Raw genomic sequence first — 26,516 nt, 5'->3', positions numbered from 1 at the left:
ACAATTTCTATATCAAATTAACCCAGCTTCCAAGCCAAGATGTGGATTCTACAATCAGGTTGAAGAAGGAGTTAAAATAAGCAGCATTCAGCTTTGTAGACCATAGTCAGCAGGAGACATTAGGGGGTCTCATGTTAGCTGGCAGTGTGTCCATGAAGCAGAACAAGCAGTTTGCTCCTTCACAGCTATAAAGCCACTGCAGTGCTGGAAGATGCAGCTCAGGGGAGATACAAACAAGCTGCTCTATGAAGCCATTTCTGTTCCATCACCTGGAATTGACTAAGACACAAGTCTGCAGCACAAAGAGAGTTGCAAAACATCAAAAAAAGGTAATCATCCCACTTAATATATTCTCCCTTTCAGGCAGAAATGCAGAACTACAGCGTATAAAGTCACTAGGAATTTTAACTATTATAACGCTGAAACATTGCACAAGGTTTTGTAATGGAAGAAATGAAGTGTGAGTCTGTGAAAAGAAAGGATCTGTATGACCAAGATGAACCTTGACTTGCATTGTTTGCAAGACTGCAACACTGCTCATCATATCAAGTCTTAAGGAAGAAAATCAAAACCATCTAAGTGAGGACATTCTTCTCTGCAGAACTCATAAAATAATATTTCAGAAGGAAAAATAAATTAATTAAATAATTACTCTTAGCCATCACTTGGCCCTGAAGAAGGCACAAATGCAATGGCTCTTCCAGCCTTTTCTCAAGCACATAAAAAATGCTCTTGGACCTAAGGAGGATTCAGTTATGTTGATAGGAGAGCATCCAACATCCCTGGTGAGATTAGCACATCGAGCTATTCTGCTGAACAGCAGAGGCCAGAGAGAGTTATTGTCTGCTCCACCATGGAACACCCGAATGTCACTGCCTTCTACTTCCAGAGTATTCCCCCACGGGCCTGGAGATGGCGCCTCTGCCCTGCGCCAAGCCCGACTCCTTCCTCTGCCTTTTAAAATAAAGAGCCGGGAAATGAAAGAGATGGAAGAACTCATGTCAACAGGGCACATTCGAAACAAACAAAGAATACCTAAAAGGCATGGGCCAGGCCGGTGCCTTCTCCCAACCTCTCTGTATCCACAGAATGTGGTGAGACTGGAAAGATTTTGTTTTGATTTTAAGTGGGCTCACAAACTGAAAGAATTCATGAACTAAGTACTGTTCTTGACTAACAGATATGAATGCATGCATCCACCATACCACACACCTTCAAGTAAGTCAGTGGACTGGATTTAACACCTTAAAAATAACCAATGGCTGGACTGTAAACAAGTCACAAGAGATCTCGGCTGACTATTAAGAAAATGTACTCTTCTATCAATTGCTCACTTTATGTTTTTAATAAGACTACTTAGTGATGACTGAGACAACACTCAGGTCCAGGAGGTTCTAATATAAGCGGGAATTTAGTACTAGCGTAGGACACCTATACATTTCCTGAAGGTATTTCTAATTGTACATGTCACTCATCACTCCTCTGCAAAGGCTTCAGGCTGCAGTCACAACACAGGAGAGACACAGAGGCAACCTGGACTGGCTTTGCTAGGTCTTGTCTCCAGCAGACTGTCTGCAGGGTTCAAGTTCCAGTTCTACAACAGAGGCTCTTTCAAGTTCAGCTACCAGTGTTCCCATAGCTCCGTCTGTCGTCAGGAGAATCCAGCTCCTGAGTACTCAGACAAACCCAGCACATGGAGGCAGACTCCAGGTATTCCACAGCTCCCATCTCCAGTTACTGGGTAAGCAGATCTACCCATTCTCATAATTGAGAAGAACATATCTACTGAAGGGTTTAAGAGTGCCCCAATTTTTTCTGAAGACCAATTGAGAGGATTCAAACACAGAGCACCAGTGAAAAATCAAACTGCAGCTTTTTCCAAATCATAGACCTGATTTCTTACCTGGAGAAACCATTTTCCTTTTCCTTCTTTATTTTTATATCACCAGAAGATGACTTCATCTGAAAAACATAAAAAGTAGGAGGCGATTAGCATTTTCCAACATACAACACAGAGTGTTTAACTTGCAGAAGGAACTGTGACTATCTCCGTCCCCTGTAGTCCTTAGTGAGCTACATGACAGAGGCAACATTTTCTGAAAGTTTTAGTCAATTCAGTACTTTTTGGCCCTCCAATTTCCTCAGCAAATTGGAATTAAGTATATAGTTTGTTCTTGCATGGACTGAATGTGAGATGACTGATTTTTCTCCCTTGTCTCTGAACCCAAGCTTGGCAAAGTGAAATGTAATGGGAGAAAATGTGGAGCCAGTGGACAAAGCTCCACAGTGGAACTGTTTCTATTCACATACCTGCAGGTAAAGCCCTTGAGTTTGTAACTATCACTCCACAAAAAATGTGTCTAGGTTAGCATGGGACTAATTCTGTCCAAGTTGATAAAAACTCGGAAGCACAAGCTACATCTAACCCACTGAGTTTGCACTATTCAGTATTATAAGCCAGAGCCATCCTCTTGTCTCTCCCACAGGAGACACCCACCTTCTCTTCCTTTCTCTTCTCCTTGTCTTTATCTTTGTGTTTGTCTTTGTGTTTCTCTGAGCTGCCATCTTTGTGTTTGGTTTTCTCCTTGTCTTTGTGTTTCTTTTCCGAGGAATCTTTGTGCTCACTGCAAGACAAGAGAGTGTGTTTGCAGAGGAGAACACAAGGAGATTTGACTAATACAATTTCCAGTGGTAAAGAGTCACAGGTTTTGATGATTACAAACCCTAAAAAATAAGGCATCACCTTAACAGGAAGATCCACCACAGTCTCCTGTCAGGCATGACCCGTTCTCCCTGGGAGGAAGAAGAACAGGAGGGATACCACAACATCCCAGCTGCCAAGCCTCCACTTCAGGACATCCATCAGCCTGGATTGCTGAGGAAATCCACAGCTGCTACACTTAAAGCTCAACACTTTAGGCTGAATTCCCACTGTCTCTGCTTTTCCTCTTTTTCCTAGTCCACATAAAAGGTCACTGGAACAGAGCCGCCAGCCCCGTCAATGCCCGTGTCAGCTTTTGCTCAGACAACAGTTTGTCATTGTAGCAGCTCTCATCTCTGGAACTTAAAGAGAAAAGCGCTGATCTCTATTATTCCCAAACAGATGGGAAAACCAGAGCAAACAGGATATGTGATGTCCTTGTGTTTATGCAAAGTCAAACAGAAAAGGCAGGAATAATGCTGCAATCCTCAGCTGGAGCTGTTGCTGCTGCCACAGCCAGCCCAGCTCTGCTGGAACAGCCCCATTGTGTGGGGCAAGGACCCAACAAAGGTGTTTCCAAGTGAGAGTCTGGTCTGTAACTACTCTGGTGTTATGAATAGCAGTACTGAGAGTTTAATACCTAGAGTCTTTAGTCAGAACACAGGAGAAAATGCATACAAGGAGAAGAAAATCAACCTTTATTATTCTATTTCTACCCACTTCTGATTTCTGAGACATCAGGATAAATTTGTATCAAGTTTTAATTTTTCTTATCAGCTAGAAAGACACATGGCTGTTTTCAAATGAAAATGAGGTTTCTCATGGAATGACAAACCTTGAAGTCAAAAGTGAGGCAATACTCTCAGGAGACTCAGAATAGAAACATCAAGAACTGGCCACAAGGATTAGCAGCAGCGGTGTGGAAGCCAAGCAACAAGCTTGGCAATTCTACAGGCCTTCAATACACACTTATAAGGTTGTGTGGACTCCCTGAGGTCACCCAGGGCTTTAGCAAGTCAAAGACATGGTGCAAATCAGCATGGGTAGGCACTAACCAAGCTGCATTCCTCATGCTGGCTCTGTTCACACTCTCCCTTCTCAGCACTTGACTCCCATCACTGCTGTTCTCTGGGACACACTGTGCTTCTCCTCAGGATTACAAAATGCACTACAAAAAGCTTTACTAGAAAAAGGCACTTTCCTTATTTCAGTTATTTCAACACTCAGGTGCAAGCCCAAACCAATCTGGGTGAACACAGCCCTGAAAAACAAGCCAGGAATGCTGGGCAAGAACATGAGTTTTTAAAATTACAAATTCTTTAAGATTTCTTTCTAACACAGAAACAGCCTGCAAAAAGGTTGATGGCTACAGAGAGCGAGCAGCACATAAACCAGTTCCCACAGTCTGTGTGTGATTAGGAACAAGGTAATCACAGTCAGAAATACAGAAACCCACACCCAGCTTATACCTGCAGACACCAGTGTGGACAAATGCATGTGAACCTGCCAAAGGTCTAAATAATTCAAGCCCAGAGTAGCTTGAATAATAACACTCCAATAAATATACATTGAATAAATGGAATAAACACACATCAGCCATCCAAGCTCAAGCATGAAAATCCATCTCTGAAGGAAATCAGTATAGTCACATACTGTGTGACACTAAGAGACCAGCAGCAAGAGAAACGAGTTTCATTTTAACTCTCTAGCAACCTCTTCATACAAAGCAGTGAAGGCCTATCTGAACATCAAAAGGCAACAGGCACTCTAGAAATGCTTGTAGTTCGACACACAGCACCACATGTTGCCTGTGAGCAGACTCAACAACTGCAGACTATTCTTACCCAGCAGATCATGTTATGTACAGTGTGCTCAGGCCATGCGAGTACAGACACGGAACATCCTGACACTGGATCCTGGAAATCCACTACACGCCTGCTAAGCTCCTGCTCATCCCAGGTTCTGAACCCTGTTTATTCATCACTATTCCAAGATCAAGACACCTATTTCATTTTCCTTTGTTCTAACCAGATTCACTGACTGTCTGAAAGCAAAGACCTCACACATTACCAATAATTTTTAAACTCAGGAAGGTCTGGAAATTCTGATATGATATCTTGCACTGGTATCTGTATGCCAGGTACCCCACTTGCCAAAGATTTAAGCTTGACAATTTAAGAGGTATCTCAACCTGCATAAATTTAAACCAATGCTCATAATAATAACAACAGCATTCAATATCAATAATCAATAGTCAGCCTTCCTATATCAATCCAAGTTGTGGATGCCACATCCCTGTATTGAAGGCCAGGTTGGACAGGGCTAAAACCACCTCGTCTGGTGGAAGGTGTCCCTGCCCATGGCAGGGCATGGAATGAGATGAGCCTATGGTGCCTTTGAACCCAAAACATTCTGTGATTCTACAATTCTAATGTAAAAAAAAAAAAAAAATCATAACAAATACACACAAGGCTCAGACCCACCTTGTTCTTTGCAAGTTTACTTGTGTTTATTTTCTGACTCTTTCTTGTTCTTATTTGATATTTAAATCCTACCTGAAATAGCATGTTTTACTCAGACATTAATTTGGATTGTTAAAGCTGCAACCACTGGAGTTAGTGCTCTGAGGTAAAGTTCATGGCAGTGGCTGTTGCTTGAGAATTTGGAATAGTAAAAAAAAAAAAACACACACACAAAAAAAAAAGAGAAACAAATTGGTTTTCCAAAGCACCATGCTCAATCTCACTACCAGCCAAAAGCACTAGCTTTCAGTACATGACTGGAAGAGCCCTGAGATTTACACAAAGCATGATTAAAAGCAAATTAATGGATGACAATCTAGATCAGTAAAGCTAAGATTGAAACAGAAACAAAATCCCATTGGTCTAGAGAGGCAGAGATAATATTTGTGTGTGCTGAATGCTTACAGACTACAGCTGGAATAAAAAAAAGTGCTAAAACTTAGGCTTGTTTAAGGAGAAGCTCAAATGACATCCCTCTTGAAAGACAAGTAAGTGGCCAGCATTGAAAAGCTGTCATGCAATCTAATCTCAATTTTTCAGTGTAGTTTCTCAGATTTTTGAGCATCAGAGCCAGAATCAAGAAGTCTGGCTTCCTGACTCAGTCTTAGCTGTTGGTCTTAATTTATTTTTTTATCATAAGACTATCTTTCCCCTTTGCTCTGTAATGAGCAGTAAATTTCTCACCCCAGCAATGTGGGCTCAGATAACCTAAGGAAACTCTGTCTCCAGTTTCACTCAGCAGCTTCATTTTCCAAAGATCAGCACTGGTGGCTTGGCCCCGAGGTCTTGCTTGCTGCTGCTCCTGGTGCCTGGGAGGAATTCCCTAGATAAAAATCTGATATCATGTACTTTTTACTCCAATGTTAAAAGAGAGCATACATTTCTTTCCCTTATTTGTAAGTAGCCTACTTGCCAGCCCTCTTTCCAAACAGTGGACCACAGCTCTCCTACAGCTCAGCACAAAACCTGACATGTGCCATCAAGGAAGGCTTCTCTTGGAAGGATGGAAATCTCCATCTCCCAGAAAATCTCCCTTGGAAATGAACTGATAACAAAGGCCTCAAGCAACAATCCTTAAAAGAGGAACTTCTTTTTTTCTCCCAAAGCAAAGCAAGTTGCTCGCATATTAACTGCAGTCAAGCTGAGCTGCTTTGGTCTTTCACTTGGCTCAAATACACATGTGATCCTACAGGGATCACAATTTAACCACCACACTAATCTCAAAAGAAAAGATAAGGCAACAGGATACCATCCTTACCCTGAAGATGAAGATTCAGCTTTCTATCAGAAAGCTATTTCAGACAATCCCAAAGCTATTATTAGGAGGGACTGGGAACAATTTAAAGATCAGAAGCCTATCTTCCTGGTCAATTCAAAACTGGAAGAAAAAAAATCACTTTTCTTTAAAGAAAGCAAGCAAAATGGTCTCAAGATCACATGCACACTGCTAATTTTATCGTGAATTCATTGTTCAGAGCTCTGTGAATCCTTTGTTACCTTTCCTGCACATACTTCTCTGCCAACAAGCCAGCTTGGAGTCATGGAAGTAGGACAGCAAAACCCCTGTAAAACAGAGGGAAGCTCCAAGGGAAGCTAGCCTGAAAACAGGACAGCTGGATCACAAGAATTGCTCATACCCAGCCCTGCTGACAAAGTAAGGTCTTCCTTCTCACCCACACCGCTGCAGTTGCATCACTGCAACAGAACCCAAGAGTTATGCCTTGAGAAGGTGTTTAATGCTGACAAAAACTGCACTGTTAGTGTTTTTTAAGGTAACCAAGTGCAGCAGGAGATCACATTAACACAGGCAGAACAAGGGATTACATCATCTACAGGTGTATCATGGTACAACTGGCTTAGTTCAGACAAAGGCTGGGTGAGCACACACATCTCCTGAAGCACTCCATCCTTTGTGCCAGCTTGCTTACTGTCTTCCATTTACAGTTTTAGTATAAACAAGGACATCCAAAGGCTGTGGAGACTTCAGGCTGAAGCATATGAAGCAGAAAATGCATCAGAAGAAGCCATTTCCCTTGTAAGCATGGATGTATTTCCCAATGAGAATGCCTGCAGGAGAGAAAGGAGAGGGAGAGGAAGGGAGCCAGGCACCTGGCAGCAGCTGCTCAGCCTGAGATCACATGGGAAAGTCACAAGTGGAAAGTGTTTCCAAAGAGCAGCAGATGTGCAGATCACAGCTTCCTCCTTCAAACTGCAACAGCTTTGCAGTAATTTAACACTGCGTTCTTCAGGTGCCATTTATGTACGTTAATAATCCCTTCCCAGGCCCTTTCCATTCCAGCTTCAAAACCACAAGCTGGGAAGGATGCATTATCTAAAGTGTCTCTTATTTCCTCTCTCTGCTGTAATTAGCTTGTGACAGGGAATCTGCTACCAGCGAGTGCCAGCGCCGCTTGCCATCGGAGCTGTGCCTACTGGGGAGCTGCTGCAGCACAACTGAAGCATAAAATAACAGGGAGTTGTGATTTCAGTGCAGCCTAAAACACGATGGGGACAGGACACAGGTGACACAGCCCTTGTCTCGTTTGACGCAATACAGTATTAATGGAAACCTGTGATCACGTCCAGGCTGATGCACACCAAGGGAGAGCTGCCTGTGCAGGGAGCACTTCCAAAGCAACAGCACCCCAGGGAAGGACAGCCTTTCAGCCGGATTGCAGGGTGTTATGCTGTTACAGGGTTATCATATGGAATTACAGGGAATAAACACGTGAGCCCCAAAGGTTTTGCTGGGTTTCTGGCAATGAAATAAAACAGCCTGAAACCATTCTTCTCACTGGTGAAAGAAGTCTTTTCACAGATAACAGATCAAGCCTTCAGCAAGAGGAACAAGATAAAAAGCTGGACTGATCAACAGCTTGTAAAAATTTTAGGAATGAGAACAATATTCACACATTGAAATGAGGATCATGCTTAGCACATGCTTTCTATGGACATGTGAGAAATAGGTAGAATACTAAATAAAAAAGCAAAAAAAAAAATGTTACTACTGGAAAGCATTGTCACATTAGAAAACTGCTCAAGGTGAATTGTGCACTAAAATGGAGTAGAAAAACAAACCCACCCATGCTAGCGAACAGCAGGTGTGAAGTCTTTTTTTTAATTGCCTTTACCCCTACATCAGGTATCCCTGCCTCTTCGTGCCCCCAGCACACACCATTCAAAGCAGACCAGGATCCCAAAATAAACCAGAGGAGGTGTGCAAGAAACTGAACTGAAATTTATCTTCGTCCATGGCTAGCAAACGCCCGGAATCTGTGTTTTCCCTAGCAAATCCATAAAATTAGAAGATGCCAGTGAAGATCAGGTCTGTGAATCCTTTCTGCGTTCCAAGCTTCGGTTCATCCCAAGCTGTGATCACAAGGGATTTAGTAAATGGAGGAAATATGCAATCTGACGGAAGATTTTCTTCCTGCGGCTGCGGTGCTTGTCGGGCTGGCAGCACGGCTGAGCACTGCAGAGCAGCACCCTGCTCCCATCCCTGTCACAGCCAGCCCTGCCCTCCCCAGGCTCCTGGCAGCCCACTCTCCCTGCAGAGAGCCCAGGGCAGCTGGCACACACACACCTGTTACTGCCAACACTTCCAACCCGCTCTCCAACGAGGCTTGGCTTCAAAGAACCTGTTATTCCATTATTTTATGTGGTCTACTTGTCTGAAACACTCGACTCCCACAGATCAGAAACCTATTGCCACATGGGATTTGTTTCATTTTATTTTTATAACCACTGACATTTATATTTAATGGACGTGTATTAGATTTTTGTTTGGAGACTGGGAAGTATGGGGCTGAGAAAACGAGCAAAAAACCACAGTTTGTTGGACAGTGATGTGGATTTATTTCTTGATACAGACTGTTCTTAAGTGGGCTTTGCTTTTGCTTTCCTTGAGGGGTGATGGGGAGGTCTGAGGCACATAAATGTTCTCTCCCAGTTTACTACAGCTGTAAATGAGTGGTTAAGACACAGAAGTGTCATCTTGTGAGTGGGAGAGAAGGAAAGCAAGAACCAAAATTAAGAAGTCCTACATACCATTCCACACACTTCTGTCATATGAAATCAAAATTGTCTATTTTAGGTATTTCAGAGACTTATCTTGGCAGTTTAGATCCTTCAAAGTCTGGATACAGGAAACATTTATTCTCTTGCATTGGAGTTGTACTGTCTTCTTGATGCAGGTTTTATTTTAAAAGCCTTTTTTGAGTACAGGACAGGAAATGAAACTGTCAAACTATTACAGACAGACACAAAAATGATCTGCTTCAAACACAACCACACATTGCTCTTAACTGTGCCCAGTGTGCACTGTGCTTCACAGAATGCAATCAGGGGCTCTTCACACACCACAGGTAAAATGTCACAGAGGTACCAACCCAAGTCTCCCAGAAAACAATGGCTTTGATATCTGCTAAAGCACCATTCAACCTCTTTTGAGAACTACCAAAGACACAGCACAGCTTTTGTGGGAACACAGCAGCTTTTCTGAAATACAGAATGGATTTTGTGAAGATTTGATGCAATTCAATAAATCTAAGATAAACTTAATTTACAGCCTTTTATCATGTTCTTTAAAAAAATCTTCATATGGGTAAAAAACACTGAAACCCATCTACCCTGTTCTTGTTTCCCGGAAATTTGTTCTTTAATTTCTACTACAGTCATAGCTATTTTTCACTTTTTTCTCATTGTCAGAGGAGAAACTTCAGTACAAACAGGCAGGCTTTTTTTCCTTCCAACAATGGTCACCTAAAATCTCATTCTCACAGCAACTTACATTTACAGAATTGCATGGGTGACAGCTGAATCAAAGCATTTAGGGAGGAAATGTTTAAATTTCAATTATTTCCACGAAATTCTGTTACAAGTCTGCTTTTTTTACGCAGCAAGCAGCCAAGTACCCTGTACATGACTGAGCATGAATGGGATAGTGAAGATTCTGGAGCACTCCTAAAGGAGCAATCCAAACACGATCACAGGCATGTCCATGTATGTTAACTTCCCAGACAACCAACTCCAAAACCAAATCTCAAGATTCAACACTATAATACATTCATTTTTAAGGTGGCAGCTTTGAAAGGTAGTGTGCACTCAGTCTAGGAGAGTGAAGCCCTCCCTTGTGAAGGAGCGTGAGAGGCAAAGCATTATTGTGTAATCTCTCCCCAAAAAATGCCTTCTACAAACCCCCTGAACACGCATGAACTCAGTCATGCCACCCACAGACAGGGACCTTGTTTTGGGAGCCGAGGATGCAGCAGATACTGTGCTCACAGGACACACAAGCACTTAACAAAGCCATGAAAACAACTGGGAACATTAGGCACAGTGCCTAGAAAACATGATACCTTTCCCAGAGGGCTTTCAAGACAACATGGTAGGGAGGAAGGAAGTACTTCAAGATAAGGCATGATTACATGTCACCTCCTGAGCTACACCTCAAAACATCACAGCCATTCTACCTTCTTTCCGCTGTTTTGGTATTTATTGTTTGCAAAGTCAGCTACAAGTTATGAGCCGTAATTAATTCTTCCAGTTAAAAACATGCTGACCATTTCCAACTCCTACACAAATGAAGTCAAAGCATTAATGAATTTGGGGGTTTAAAGACAGTACTTACATTACTCCTTACAAAAGAATGTGCTCTGCTTAGATTTCAGGAAAATGGTTTTTCAAGCAAAGCAGTGAACATTTGGATATGTCAGGCAGTCAGTTTTAGGGTGCATGATGATCAAGAAAATGGAAACCAGAAATCAAGGCAATACAGATGTGTGAACAAAGGCAAAGAACATGTCCAAAGCATTTCATCCTCATTGTGAGAGCCAGCAAATGCAAGTTATTTGGCCTAGGGGTTTTTCCCCATCAAAGACACATTATGGAACAGTAGGCTTGTGTAACTTCTCATAAGATCACAGAAAATTCAAATAAAGTGTGTTCCAAATAAAACAAACCCACTTCTCTGCACAGACTCTCTCCTTTTAATGCTTCTTTTTAATAGGAATCATTGTTAATACAAACTTTTTTGTTCCTTTTCGGACAGTACTATCACAGTTGCACAGCAATTACTTAATACACTTGCTTGCCCACAGCATAAACACTATCTGTCATTCACGAAGTGTCACACCAGAAACTTTCCCTCCTGGGACTCATTTTTCCAAGTTTTGGTGACAATTTAGGCTCCATGACACTTGTGTGTCAGGACTACAACAAGGAAAATTTCCCTGAGTAACATCCTAGCTGTGACCTACTTGCTCTGTGCTCCACCATACCGAATCATCACACAGACCTCCACATCCTGGCTCCTGCAGCTCACAGCCCAGGTTAGGGAGCAACTGGACCAAGGAATTCAGCAGCTCAGGAGCTACAGGCCATCACATCAATGTGGGTGACCTGGCAAGTGACTGGCATCAAACACCCTCCCCATCCAGTGGCAGTGTAGTGTATAAATCACATTGGACAAAACAGCACACAATCCTTTGGGATTCATCTAACCCAGCAGTTAGTTTCCCAGTGCTGCCTCACACAGCTGAGATATTCAGCCACTGTGGTGGCAGACAAGGACACCACCATTGTTCTGGGGGACCTTCTTTCCAGGCACTTCTAATTAGGAGAAGGCTTAGTAGCCACATGGGGGTCTCACTATGCTAAAGCAGTGGAGGTTTATACCAGCATGAAGAGAACTCCACATTTCTGGCAAACAACTGGAACCACACACAAAATATTATGAACAAAACCCATCAATCTGCATGAAGATGAGGCTGAGCTAGTTTTCTACACTTTTAACAACACTGACCTACAATAATCTTTTACACATTGGTATCAGCTCACATTTTCAAGATACACAGCTTCAGCCACCCACATGGAAATGCAGGCAATGACAAAAATCAGGCTTAAAGCACCTACACTTACAAAACCACACTCAAAATGTAGCAATTCCATACTCATTTATTATCAGAGTAATTCTTGCAATACCGCACATTCAATGGTGGTTTAGCCTATGAAGACTTCATCCACTTTTTCCTCACCTATTACTGTGCTTGGACTTTTCCCGGTCTTTTTCTTTGTCCTTCTTGTGCTCTTTATGCCGGTGTTCTCGGTCTTTGTGTTTATCTTTGTGTTTGTGAGAATCTGTAAGCAGAGAGGCAAAACAGAATAAATTAAATTGGGAGAAAACTCCACACCTCCCTCATGAACCTCTGCAGTTTTCCCCACCGCATTCTAGTATTTCTGTGATTCAAAATTTGTTACAAAAATCTTCATTTCAGAGGTCCTAAATGGATTCACCTTGGCAACAGCTGCATTTACATGGTCTTTAGTTCAATGACCTTTAAATGCTTTATAGACCCTGAAGAAATGCAACCCTTCCATTAGCTAGGTACCTATTGATATAGCAAGTTCAACCTTATTTGGCAGATGGGCAGCCTGGCTCCCTATGCCTCCAAGTATTCATGCTGAATACACAGAAAAGGATATAGGAACAAAGCATAAAGCTGAGGCATTAGGCCTGTTGAATCCCAAAATTTAATACTTCTACTTCCACAAGTATTAAATTGTGACAAAGCATCCCTCCCTTCTCCCTGCTGTGAATTAAAACCATTTTATTCTTATCCCCAACAGTATATAACATGACAGGCAGAAAGCAAGGAAAATGGGGAGTAACGGCAGAAAATGAAAAGAAAGGGCGAAAAGAAGCAAGAATTCTCTCCTCCTGCTTCTCTATTGCAGGACACATTTACCTCCCTCCGATAACAGCCCCACCAAGCAAATGCAACCTGACAGCTGTAATGAGCTGTGTTGGTGGTCACCCACCTACACAGGTCAGGGCGGGTCCCAATTATGTGACAGGTCAGAAATGGGAGTTGGCACTCAAGTGAATCTACAGGAACACAGTAATTTTATTGCTATCAGCTTCTACTCTGAGTGACACTTCCCATCCTCTATGACAACTGTGCTGTACAATGAAGTCCTTTAAAGCACCAAGGAAATGAATTTGGCAGAGAAAAAGAGCAACACAGTTGGAACTGCAAATAAATGCATTTACAAGCATTTTTTTACAAGTATATTAAAAAGGAGAAGAGGCTTAACTCGCACCTCAAAACCACCTCAAAAGGCCATTTACAGTGAAGATCAGTATAATGAGAGGAATATATGCAATACCCAAAGATTCCCCCCAGGTTTTGTTTTGAACATGCCACTCAAAGTAACCAGAGTTAAACAGGCTCTTCAGGAAACCTAAAATCTGTGCTGACTTTGGCAATAGATTTTCAGATACCAGTGCTTGAATTTCCACCAGAGATCTTGGGTGCTTCGTTAATTGTAAAGATGCTACCATGCCCCTAAAAAAGATTCCTATCCCTGCACTAAGAATAGAAAACTGCAACAAAAGGATTTTGTGACTTTCACTATCACATGGGAAATGCACTGCAGAGCCAGGAAAAAGCCTCATCCTCCTGACTCTAAGTCTTTTGCCACAAATTCATTTTTCTCCTTAACTGACACCAGCTCTTAAAACCTCAAAACATTAATACGGATTTAGAAGAAACATACCCACAGAAAATGATTTTAACCTATTGCTTTCTGTAACTTCAGGGTTTGCTTTCAGACACCTGCAGAAAGACAGCATAAACCACCATGGGAAATACTGACATTGAAACCTCCAAGTTGCCCTCTGCTCCTTTCCTCCTGAATTCAGCAATGTTTCCCAGTGCTCTGTGTACACAGTGCACACGTTTAAATCGCAGGGCTTAAGTTTTCTATATTTTGATAAACACGTGGCAGTTATGTTGAACATTTGGTGTCACAGCACAAAGCTCCCAACAGTTTTCGAGTACCTAAAGAGCAAAATCCCTTTCGCAGCAGGCAGAGTCTGTAGGCATCTCCAGCAAATTGTGTGGGGACCAGACACCCACACGCTCTGAACTGCAGAGAAGCAATTTCTCTGAGCCCTTCTTCCCACCAGGACAACACACATTTCACTGGCAAAATGTTTTCGCAGTGCGTTTCTCACTTGTGATTCCTCAGTTCAGCCAGGAGCTGGAAGCTCTGGCTGTTTGCAAACTGCCTGGGGTTTATTCCACAGAGGGTTTACTCACTGATTCCCACAGCCCTGGCTGCAGCAAACAGCAGCTATTTACACTTGATGAATAGGTAAATTGCGAGAGAAACCAGTGTGATGCTATACACAGAGCTATGTACAGTCACTGTATAGCACACACACAATCAATTTTTCCTATCAACCGATCAATGGAAAATGTGTGTGACTGTGCTCAGTGCTATTCTCTTTAGAACTAACAGCCACACGATGACTTGTCGCCAAGAAAAGCACACAACAGAACAGTTTACCTTGATCATCAGATTTTCATGCAGCTGACTTGTGCTTTACAGCTGAAATTAATATTTACTCTTGGAAAGTAGTTCCAGGGATATACCCTAGAACTGCTTGAACTGAATATCTGTTTCCTCAATGCTTGGCTCTGCTTACAATGATTTGGGATTTTCAGGCAATTAAAGCCTGGTACTGCAGGGGGGAAAAAAAAAAAAGAATAAAAAAGAGCTTGACCAGTTAAACTAGCTCTGCTTGCTAGGATTTGTTGCCAGACAGCTTTCCCTTGTTGCCTACCAAAGAACTGCTAACAGAAGGTCTTCCATGGAGCTATTCTGGCTCAAAGGCCACTGAGGCTGGGAAACAATGGGTCCTGTGCATGGTCTCAAACCAAAAGCAAAAAGATGTCAAGGCAGAACTGCCTGGTGTCTCTCACAATGAGTTACATTTTAAATGTAGTACTTCCATGGAGGTCTACCTCCCAGGCATATCACCTAAGGATTAAATTATTCTGGAATATTTGCCTAGTATTCAAACTCCACGGTGTTGCTTTCTGACACAATGCCATGAGGTAGGTTAAGAACGAAGACTTCAAAAGAGTTTATTAAGTTGTCTTGAACTGACATATGTATGTCCTCAGAAGGCATTAAAGCTCTTGGTCTTTCTTTTCTTGTTGAGGGTGGACCTGGATGAAGTCCAGGAGACTGGGACATTAAAAAAGCACAGGATTCTCTTTTTCTTTTTTTTTTTTTTTTGGCGTTCTACAAAAAAATGCTTTGTTCCAGACTAGCTTTATCTAGAAGTCCATGCCAATGGTAATTTGGTGGCTGACATGAAACAAGTTTAAGACATTTCACTCCAATTTGTGTACCCACTTGCCAGGAAGCAGGGCAGCATCACCTCCGACTGAACTACACAGGCAACAGATGACTGGGTTGGGAACGGGGCCACCTCACTCCAAGCCTCATCAGCACACAGACAATCAAAGGGAAGTGTTCCTGTCTGCAATGTATCTCCCTTGATATATTTAGCATATTGATTCCTAGAAGAATCTTCCAGCCTCCAGTAACTCTCCCCCAGCTTGCAGCTGATTAGTAGTTGACTAAGTCCAGCTTCACATCAGCTACGGAAAGAGCTCTGACATTATCACACATTCAGATTTGTTTCCTGCCTTATATGTCTTCCAGTAAGTATGTCTGATCCCTCTAACACTATACAAGATAAATACTATTCCTTCTCCAAGATCATTGGCAAAATCTACCATCTACTGTGAGTAAATTTTAAACCCCCGAAAGCTTACGTGACATTTAAATATTTTTGAAAATGCAAAGTCTCTCTTTAGCACAAGGTTATAGCGGGGACAGGGGTTATGCTCACTGGGCAAGCATCCATTACCCCTGAGGCTTTCCCTTCAGTATCCTCTAACCCAAACAGAGCTTTTGGCATCTCTTCTGTTCTAGAAAGCTTGATGTCTCTGGCACTGGATCTCTGTCTGTTAATGCTGAGCCTGGTATGTCTCCAAAAGATTACCACAGTCCCTGTACTATTCCTGCCATTCCCCTGTACCTCCAACAAATCACGAGCAGCTCTGCATTTTTGCAGGGTTGATTCATCTTTTAACTCTGTTAGATTACAAGGACGTTGATGTAAGGATGGGAAATTCTAAGCACTTTTGGTCTGCGGTTCTGTGCTGTTCCCTGCTCCGCCTTCGCTCCAGCGCTGAGTCCCCAGGGAAAGGCTGAGTCATAACCCTATTTGCAATACTTGTATATATGTCTGCCTGGAACAGGGAAGTTTTACTCTTTATCCAGGAGCAGAACTGTAAAAGGTCAGGCATCTCCAACTGCAGCATGGCAAGAACAGGGATGAAGGCAAAGAAAGCCTCTTCCAGCAGGCAGTTCTCACCTGGAGAGGAAGAGTCCCAACAGATGGCAGAGGTGAGCGGTCCCCTTTCATAACAAGGACAACCCTTGGCTTAATTAGTCTGGTAACAAAACAATTATGTGGGACTGTGATGTTTTAATTTGTGAGCCAAATTAATTTGCCACAAAAACACTTCTGAACACCTGTCTCTGCACACCTTCCAAAATACTACTTATATGTCACAATCAAGGGAAGTCTGACTACTTCCTACATTAATATTTCAGTTTTGACAGCAACTTTTCTAATAAAATACTGAAATGAGAGAGGGACATAAGCTTTTGTATGCCCAATCAGCACAGCTGTCAAGAGAATAGTGTTGGCACATGATACAGGATGCTACAGATGTCTTTTTATCCCCCTCCACCACCCACTTTTATTTCATTTCTATCATTTTGCGCTAGAATTTTTTTTTAAAGAACTGAAAAAAAGGTGTGAGCACAATCTGGTTCCTTCTAATTTTTCCCCAATTAAGTGAGGTAGCCAGCAAATTAACACCTGGTAACCTCAATTTCTAGTCAACAGTAGCTTTTCCAGATAAATATTAGCCTTTCAAATTTGATGTCTTTCTGTTCACCTTCTTCTAAGTTTTTGTGACTACAATTTGAGTAGCTCATTAAACTGCTTACAGAGAGGTTTCTTTGTTCTTTAAAATGTCTTTCTAGATTCTATGGACAAGGACTTTTTGTATTTTCCTTCTGGTTCCAGAAACACCCTCTTTTCTTTTCCTCTGAGTATGCTGAGTATGCTTGACTTTATGCATCATCCCAATATTTCTCTACACTGATGTCCAGAAAGGTGATTTAAGCTTTCTGGATTCTTGGAATCACAATCTGTGCCCAAAATCTGAGGACACAGCATGAAAAATCCATCTTGTTACCAACATTTTTAACTTCTTGTCATTCTAGTAACACTTATGCTTCAGATGAGTGGCTGAAATTTCTACCCTGAGTTAAATACAATTCCTCAGTGTTGTGTGTTACAGGAGAAGCAAACAAGTTCTCAAGGCTTTCAGGATCATTGGTGTTCATGAGAACTGGGCTCTCTCTAGTACTCAACTTGAAGCATGAGCAAGAAACCCTCTGCTATTGGCAGGGATGAAACCAGCAGGGTCTTTCCAGCCTCTCTGGAAAGGAGAAGAGTCTTAAAAAAGACTTCTCCAGTTCCACTGCTAAATTATGCAGCTGAAAGTGAGGTAACTCTAACACTGGATCAGGTTCAAAAGCTGGTCAAGTTCAAAACCTTCCTGCCACTGGAGAGATGGTCAGTCCCTCCTCAGCTGAAACACCACCTTCATGTAAGGCCATGTACTCCACAGCAGCCTCTTTACTAGTTAGCCTGAATTCTTCTCACTGGTTGTGATGCAATAGTAAGCAAAGCTTAAAGTCTCTTTATTATTGCCTAAATGAAAGAATTTTACTGCTTTTTTTCCCTCCCCCACAGGCTCACCTTTTAAGCATTCATACTAAAATGCAGATTATCAGAAAGAGACTTAGTTTCAAGAGTGTTTTTTTCCATTGATTTTGTCAAATCATATTACTTTTAGAGTTTTAATCTCTTGTATTTTGTATATAAAGACTACTATTAAAATTACCACATTTTAGTTGATGAAATGATGCCAGGAAGGGTTATGAGTGTTCAAACATGTGAATGTAGTCCAAGGTGTCTAAAATATTATTCATGTTCCTGGCAAAGAACACATACTTTTGCCCTTGGCATCTGACCAGAATGATCCAGTGTTGCACTAACTTCTACAATACACAGATACCAGCCAGTAGAGAGTGTAACATTCAGTCATTATCCAAGATCTTTAACACAGATAGTGACAGGGTTATAGTACATTACCTAAACAGGCAATGCAATCGTGTAAAGGTCACTCTGTGAGGTGTTGGTCAATTTATAAATCTTGCCTGAGAAAGCAAACATGGTGCAGAGTTAAAAAATCCTATCTGCCTGCCCTGTGTGGCTCAGAAAAACCCCTGTATGACAAAGATGGCATGGTGTGAGGCACAGGGACCCTCACTCCTGAATGGGTCTAGACAAGTCATCTGACTTTACATGTTTTGATTTAACAATTTCAAACCCATGTATAATAATCCCACCTGAGTAATCTGGTAGAGGTCTAAACTTTTATAAAATATTTGTATTCCAGTTAGAGGAAATCACATTATGGCCATGGTGTTCAAGTAACTGATTAAACAGCACTTCTGGATAAAATGGATTGACACTGTTGTAGCCCAGAAAAGAGAGAAGAGAAGCTCCTGAGCAGAAAACAGAACTGCAGCTAGGTATGGGAGACAACACCTTACCCAATAAAGCAAGGCAGACAAAGAAAACCAAAGGGTACATATGAAAGGTACAGAAACTGGAAAACCTCCCTACACAGCTACACGTGTCAAGAGCAGAAAACCATACCCAGAAGGCACTGTTCAGAGAGATGATGGTATTATGGATGATACACTGGAGTAGAAAACCATAATCTAAAATAAACTTCCCAAGTGAAACTGGATATGTCACTTCCCGGCCCTATTTACACAACTGCAGAATCCACATAAAACATTTACCCTGAGAAAGCATTGCAGGTCTGTTTGCTGTGCTGGTTTATTTCTGCAATAACTCACTGCAAAACATTTGGAATACTGAAATGAGAGTGACTGAAACAGTGAAACCACCACTTGACTCTCCCATAACCTAAGCCTGAAATTCAATAGCAGAAGTAGGATCTGGGTTTTCAGTCAAAAAAGGAAAGAAAATGCAAAGATAATGAAGCAAGACTGTCTGGCTTCTGCTTCTTCATTTCATAATGCCATACTTAATGGCAAAGATACCCATTCCAAAAGCAACTTGACACAAAACCTTTTACCAGTGTTTATAGATACCTCCACAATCTATATTGCTACAGAAATCTAAATCCTTAAAACCCTCCTTGAAGTCAAATTTAAATGAAATAAGTTACTGTGCTATCACAAGCTTATTTCATTTCAGGTGCCTCACTGGGTCAGGTGCAGCAGTCCAGGGATGCTGACAATTCCAACACTTCACTGTTTCCCTCCATAAACCAGATGAAATCTGAGTTTTATCGTTTACTGCAAAACAACTAAACTAACTGTGACTAAGCACAAGTGGAATACACAATGCAGCTCTTTACTGCAGTCATTCATTTTCCAATCTTACAAAAAATACAAGAAAGTAGTTGTGAAAACTCAAAAAGGGAGCCTGGAGAAGTACAGCAGAACAACCCAACAGTTTTTCCTTTCTAGGGCAGGAACTTTATTACTAAAACTCCTCCAGAGAGCATTCTTCCTTTTTCTAAGGGCTCAAATGAAGGAATATAGCACAAATGAATAGATTTGAGTCTATTCATTTCCCAGACTATATTTACTCTGAGACAAAACCTGTTTTGAGCTGAGCCAGAATTGACAACACCACATGGTACCCAATTTTGCCAAAGTTTGGAAACTTAGTACTTTTGCTAGAAACAGTAAAACCAATGACCTTGTAAACCCTCTCCACACTTCAGCCGTTATTTGAGGCAAAAGATACTCCAGGGCCAGACAGATATTATGTCTTTTTCCTTAAAAGGACTGATCTGGGAAACTTGGCTTCAGAACAGGACAGACCCCTTAGATACTGCATTCTTCATTAATCTTGCCATTTGAAGGCCCAGTATTCCTTGCTTTTGAATAGAGGGAGAAGAAAAAAACAAAGGAATGACTTGGTGATGAATCTTCACAGGAGAATAGAGACAGGTGGATAGAGAATTGCCTCCAGCCATTCTCAGTCCTTTAGAACAGCTCCACCAACCTCAAGAAGTTCCCCTACGTTCCAGTTTTAGTATGTAAGCAAGCATAAACATAGCTTGTTTAAAATACGGAGTTTGCCAAACAAGAATAATGCACTTTTTGCTCCACTGAAACCTCAGGACAGTTTCAATCTAAGGAAGAGAGGTAAAACAACATGACAGCACTGCTAACAGGGACAGCACATGGTGGCCACAGGACAGGGCAAGCTGGTGTGTATACTTGTCCATACCCCAGACATTAAAAGCTTATCAGGGAGACATTAAGGATGCCAGAAAAAAACCTGACTGATCACTCCTACCTTGTGTGACTGGAGCCTGTGGGAGATGAAGTTAACCTGAAGCAAATGTCACTGCTGGCATTTCATCAATCTCACCCAGACTGCAAAAGCTCGGGAGGCAAAGCAAGACGTGCTTTAAGAGCCTCTTCAGAAAGAGGACAAACACTCTTAGTGCACATGTTTTGAGATCTTCTTCAAGTTTTTTTTCAGCCACACTGGATTAATTGCTTATTTTCTGTGCACCTCACTTTTTCACCTGCTGGGGAAGCAGCTAATACTCTGTGGGTAATTAATGCTTAAGTAATTGAGATAGCTGTGTGGCATACAGGGATGCTGACCTTAAGAAACTGCTACACTACAGGCATCCTGCAACAAAACAACTAATGGTGGAGACAGAAGCAGCAAGTTTAATGACTTGTCAGCACCTTTTACATGGCCTCTTCCCAAAGAGGTGGCATGTTCACATATACCCGTTCCACAGCAAATCTTAGCTGTTGTAACAAATGCATAAAATCACTGCTAGTAAAATTGCAGTAGACAATATTACACAAAAAAAAAAAGTCCAAGGAAGCCTTATAAAGCATGAAAATACATGTTTGATCAGTACAGAAAGACTAAATTAATAGCTGCTTCTTACACATGCCAAAGGGCTCCCGACTGAGAGACAACAATGAAGTTTCAATCCATTATTTGCATTCAAAACCAAAAAAGTTCCATGTGAACAGAAACATGGAAACATGTGTTTCCAGGGATTCCCAAGATGTAAAACATTCTCCTGTAATTGTATATATAAGAGTCAGAGACTGAAACCCATTAGTATGTTTCCACTAACAAAGCAGAATAAAACAGAACAGCAAATTAAAACTTCAGGGAAATGACCAGCGTCAGTGAACAGCTTAAAATGCTGCTGTGCTGGCATGAAGAGAGGAGAGTCCAGAGTAGTCTCCTAAGGAACCAAGAGCAAACTCATTCTTGTCCCTAGTGGTATTTATTCTTATAAGGCTACACTCCTCTAAGTGGAAGTACTTATTTTCCATTGCCTCCTCCATTCAGAACTGGAGTTCCTTGCCTTCCCTTACTGGGGTAAAAATGGTTTCAGCAATTTTTTCCTACTGCTTTATGAGTCTACAACCACATGAATAAACAAAGTTCTGCACTGCACGTCCATCTTTTAAAAAGAAGCAAAACGAAGACACACTTTTGCCTCAAAATTTAACCGCCATATAGCCCACACTTCCTGCACATCAGGAGGCTGAAAGTGGGATCTAAAGAGCACAAGCAGATCTAGGGGAAACAAGTTTAATCGTAGTTACCTCTGAGGTTTCAAAAGCATTACACATATTGTAGCTCCATATGCATCCCCATTTGCTAATACACAAATATACAGGACTGGAATCCTGAAGGACTTACAGGTACATTAAGTGACTGTGTCTGAGCACAAACAGCTGTTACAAATCGACAGGAGGGGGAAAAAGTAGTTGATAAAAGCAAGTTCCTTGTGGATTTCAAGTGTACTAATACTGAAAAGTTTTACTACACCAGCTAATCTCAGGCTTTTCCAAATTCCCCCCTGCTTCTTCCCTATTGCGCAAAACACAGTTAACATAACCGGCACGGCAGGACAGACGGACTCGCCAGGAAAGCCTGGACAACTGCTCACAAACCAGTCTGTCATCCAGGGGTGTAAAACTAGCTTAAAATTATGAAAGAAGGTAAAATTTCAGGGTATTCAAATAGATAATGCAAGGGGGACTAATCCTATTTCACAGTCAGAAAGAAACCAACCTTTAGCACAGATCCACAGCTTAGCGCACAAACCGTCACGCGGTGCTGTCACACAAAATCTTTTCTCGGGAAGAGACAAAGGGAGGGATGCAGGCACCACCGAGGGATGTGTGTGAGACAAAGAGAACTGCCCGGGGTCACCCACCGGCAGCTGAGGAGAAAGAACATGGGGCACACGCCTCCAGAGAGCCAGGGCAGAAGGTGAGCAAACAGGGCAATCCCAACATTTACAGCCCTGTTTAGACTTCGGAGCTATCAGGGACTGCAGGAGATAACCTATCCCTTACTTCAACATTATCTAAAGCGAACTCCTTTTTTTTATTAACCCTTATTTTTCTGGTTTGCAGGAATCTTTTCCTTTAGGAGTTCTTGGCGAACCATTCGGGCTGCAGAATTTTGGGGACAAAACATTACTTTTCATCAGCCCCTTCCCAGGAGGGATGTGCAAGACAGGTGGACTGAAACACCAAGTGCACATACACCAGAGGCACTTGAACTCTTTGGTTGCTTCCAAACTCAAAGAACCTGAGACAGTGCTCAGCTGCAGCACAAGAACCAAACCCAAACCTCCAGCACAGCATGCAGTGACAGTGCTGCCGCCTCAGTGCAGACACAGTTAGGAGAGAGCTGGACCACCTTTGGGAGAATTTTATCAAAGAATTGCCCCAGGAACAGCTCTGGGAGTTACTTCAACAGACTGGGTCAAGAGCAAAGAGAATTTTTTGGTGCAATCTGTCACAAGTTCACACTGCAGACAAGAGAACTTCATGTTCTGTACAGCATCCGCACACTGAGTCAGTGCCCCCAGCACAAGCTCTTTCCGCCTCCAAATGCTCTTTACACCATCATTAGCCTGGAAAGGTGCAAACAGCACAATTTGTGATGCAAAGGCAACAGCTGATTATTGCATGCAAACTTACAAGGTGAACCAGGAGAAAACAGGGGCGAACAACAAAAAATCCTAGTCCTTACAGACAATAATAAGAGACTTCAGCCATATTTTAAAATATGGTATTATTTTGGGGTGTTAAGTTTAAAAACTGTAGTAGAGTACAAGAAAACTGTTGTGTTGTCAGGAGTAATTACCCTGCAATGATGTAAACTAGAAAAACATTTTCTCTTGCTGGCTGTACAAACCACTTGTGTACTTGGATTCATGGAAAATAAGTTTTTTGTAAAGACTACCTGAAACCCTAACCTTGACACTTCCTTAGCACAAGAGTGATGCCCCAAGAGCAGCTCACACAGTGCCTGTGTTCACACCAACACCACACAAGGACAGGGCTGGTGTATTTGACCATCCTGGGTTTAATCCAGAACAAGGGGTCCCCCAAGGAAAAATTTAACAAATCGGGGGGGGGAAAAAGCAGTCACATTGAACTGCCTCTCCTGCAGCAGTGGATGCGCAGCCTGTGTCAGCAGCCAGGATCACACAGTTTATACACATGGGAGTGGTACATGCTCAGCGTCCTCAGGGAGAGGCTCTAAAGGCATTTGTTCAAAGCCTTTTATTAACCATGCCTTGACAGCTCCGCGTGGCTTTGGCCAGTGCTGGTCTCCTGCTTGCTGTAGGGAGGAAAGACTCAAGAGGCAGCACCCTTGGGAACAAGTCTCTGCAATGCTTGGTTTGAGAGTGTAAACTGAATGCACAAGACAAAAAAAGTGGCTGGTAGAAGCTTTAAATCACTTCTACCAAGCAATACCACTGCTTTATGCACTGGAGTCAGATTATTCTCCAACCTGTTTAACATCATTCTCATTAAGCTGAACTGATGGGGTAGCATGGCCAAAGTCTTAGCAGAAGTTTGTTTCACAAGACTGAGAACTTATTTTTATTACACTTGAACTGGTTCCTCACTGTAGGAGCAACTCCCACACTGATCCCAGACAGGATTTTTTGGTTGTTTTTTCCCCCCTCGTAGCTACAGTGATTCCTTTAAAATGAGGCCTGCACTGGATGGATACAGCCCGATTTCACTTCTGTCCCCATTGTGGGTGAGTTAATTGATCACTCACCCACAAGAGGCCAATTCCAGCAGTGTCTAGAAGCATTTTATCAGAATCTGCCTTGCCACAAGTCCCATTCTCAAGTCAAGGGAGGGAATGCAATTCCCCTGCCTTAAAGGGATTTTACCACAATTAGCATACAAGAAGAAATCTGATTCCAGCTAAAACACACAAGAAAGTAAACAAAAGGCAAATGTTTAATGACAGCTGAGATTTCTGCACTTCTGTACTCCTGAGTCCTCTGAAGGAAGGGAAAGAGATTGCAGAAAGAAGGATCAGCAGAGCAGTGTAAGACAAGGTAGTTTTAAATTAAGACTATGACTGCAATATTTTAATAAGTACAGCTCCTAGATATGGTGCAATAAATTCCACTGGAAGCCTTCAATTTACAAAATGTTACTTTAAGTCACTGATTTTAATCTCTTCATGCAGCTATAATCTGTTTATTATGTTAAATCCAGGCCAAATCTCACTAGTTGACAACTGTTACATTACACCACTACAAATACCTGAATATAAAGCATAACCTATTGACACAGGATAAAAGGCTGTGGCTACATTATTATGCATGGTACACTCCTAGCTTCTTCAATTAAAAAATTGCATGCAATGTATTATCAGTTTAGTGAGGGTTTTTAAATGTAATTTTGTTTCCTGGTTTGTTTCCTTTTTTTTTTTTCATTTTTTAAAAACTAATAGCTGGCATCTCTTCATGGAACACACAGCCAACATTTTCAGATTCCACCCCATGAAAAACTCAAATCTGCCTTGAATAAGACATGAAGGGGAGGAAATGTTTATGTAATTTGTTTCCCATCTAAAAGAAAGCAAGCATAGCCCTCAAAAACTGAACTGAATCAATTCTGGTTACCTTATTCCTCAATTTTAAGAGCAGTCCTTTCTTTACCTATGCAGAAATGACAAGTTGTGGAAACAGCTTTTTCTTTTTAGCTTTCAAATGCCCTCCACTACCACAATCACTAAATGAGCTGTTTAAACCAAAGGAAATAGGTTGCAGGTGCAGAGTTTCATCAAAAGTTCATTTATCACTACACTTCAAACTCCAAGTGCTTAGCTAAAGGCTCCCATCATATCAGAGCTTCTGCTTTACAGCTACTGCAACATAATCACATTCTCTACTTAACAGTTTTCTGAACATGGAACCTGGTATTTTTAAAATGTTGACTGGTGAGAGGGGTAGAAACGTGCTTGAAAAACTATGAGTACTACAGAAGTGACCGTAAAGATTCAAGGTTCTGTTATTTCTCTTTAATATAACCTAAAGTGAGAAACCCAAGTAATAAATCTTATTTTCAGGGGTATTCCAATGCATTAGGAAATATTTATTTCCACTTCATTATTTTATAGCAGAAATAGGCAAAGGAAACAAGATGAACATCTAAGACTATTTACAGTCTCATAATTTATTCCTGAATGATTCAGCTGTAATGCTATGAAATATTTTGAAATTTCTTGGCTGCCAGTTTTATATATATTGAAGCAATTTTTTTAAAGTTATGATAATTCCTACAAGTGTCAAAATTAAATCAATACATCTATTAAAATTTATTATCAATTTCAGATGAAAGACTAATACCAGTGTGGAAGCTGCAGCCACTCCAGCTGATTTAGCAGTTTGTTCTTACACCAAGAGCCCAGAGCAGCAGCTGCACCATTCCCTCCTATTCTGATCTGCCAAATATTTCAAGCCTGTGCTAGACAAAACCACACATGGGAGTGAGAGCACTATCCAGGTATCCAGCAGAGAGCCAGGCTCACTCTCCTCTGAGCAAGTTCAGCTTTACCCAGGAGTGCCCCAGCAGTTTCTGAAACTGCAATACCCAAATACATTTAATCTGTTTGAGTTTCCAAGCATTTTAGCAACATTATTCTTCAAGTTTTGAAGAGTACCACATTATTTTTGAACTAGCAATTATCTTATTTCCTGTACTCCAGTCTCCAGCAGACCAGGGAAAATTTGCCCATTTTCCTGTGGTCACAACTGCGACCTATGATCACCTTTTACTTGATCCTCTCAGATGTCAAAAGGCTCAGACAGTGAAACCCTGGAGCCTTCTGCTTTCATTAATGGGCTGTGCAATACTAAACAGGGCCCATAAGTGGGGAAAGCTGCATGACAAGTAGCCCTAATACCAGAAGAAAGCATAAT

The 26,516-nt window shown here is 41.7% G+C and overlaps 1 protein-coding gene across 1 annotated transcript in view; it reads right to left on the bottom strand.

The window, feature by feature from the left end:
- Positions 1-26,516, bottom strand: part of TOP1 (DNA topoisomerase I) — a 65,862-nt gene that overhangs the window by 24,420 nt on the left and 14,926 nt on the right. The window contains exons 3-5 of the mRNA XM_021527850.4: positions 12,258-12,360; positions 2,498-2,624; positions 1,904-1,962 (exon numbers count right to left, since the gene is read on the bottom strand). Coding sequence (XP_021383525.1) covers positions 1,904-1,962; positions 2,498-2,624; positions 12,258-12,360 — 289 coding nt within the window. The remainder of the gene's footprint in view (positions 1-1,903; positions 1,963-2,497; positions 2,625-12,257; positions 12,361-26,516) is intronic.

The sequence above is a fragment of the Lonchura striata genome, chromosome 20 (genome assembly GCF_050655825.1).
Source record: "Lonchura striata isolate lonStrDom1 chromosome 20, ASM5065582v1, whole genome shotgun sequence".
NCBI lineage: Eukaryota > Metazoa > Chordata > Aves > Passeriformes > Estrildidae > Lonchura > Lonchura striata.
This window is presented reverse-complemented; position numbering and strand designations above follow the sequence as displayed.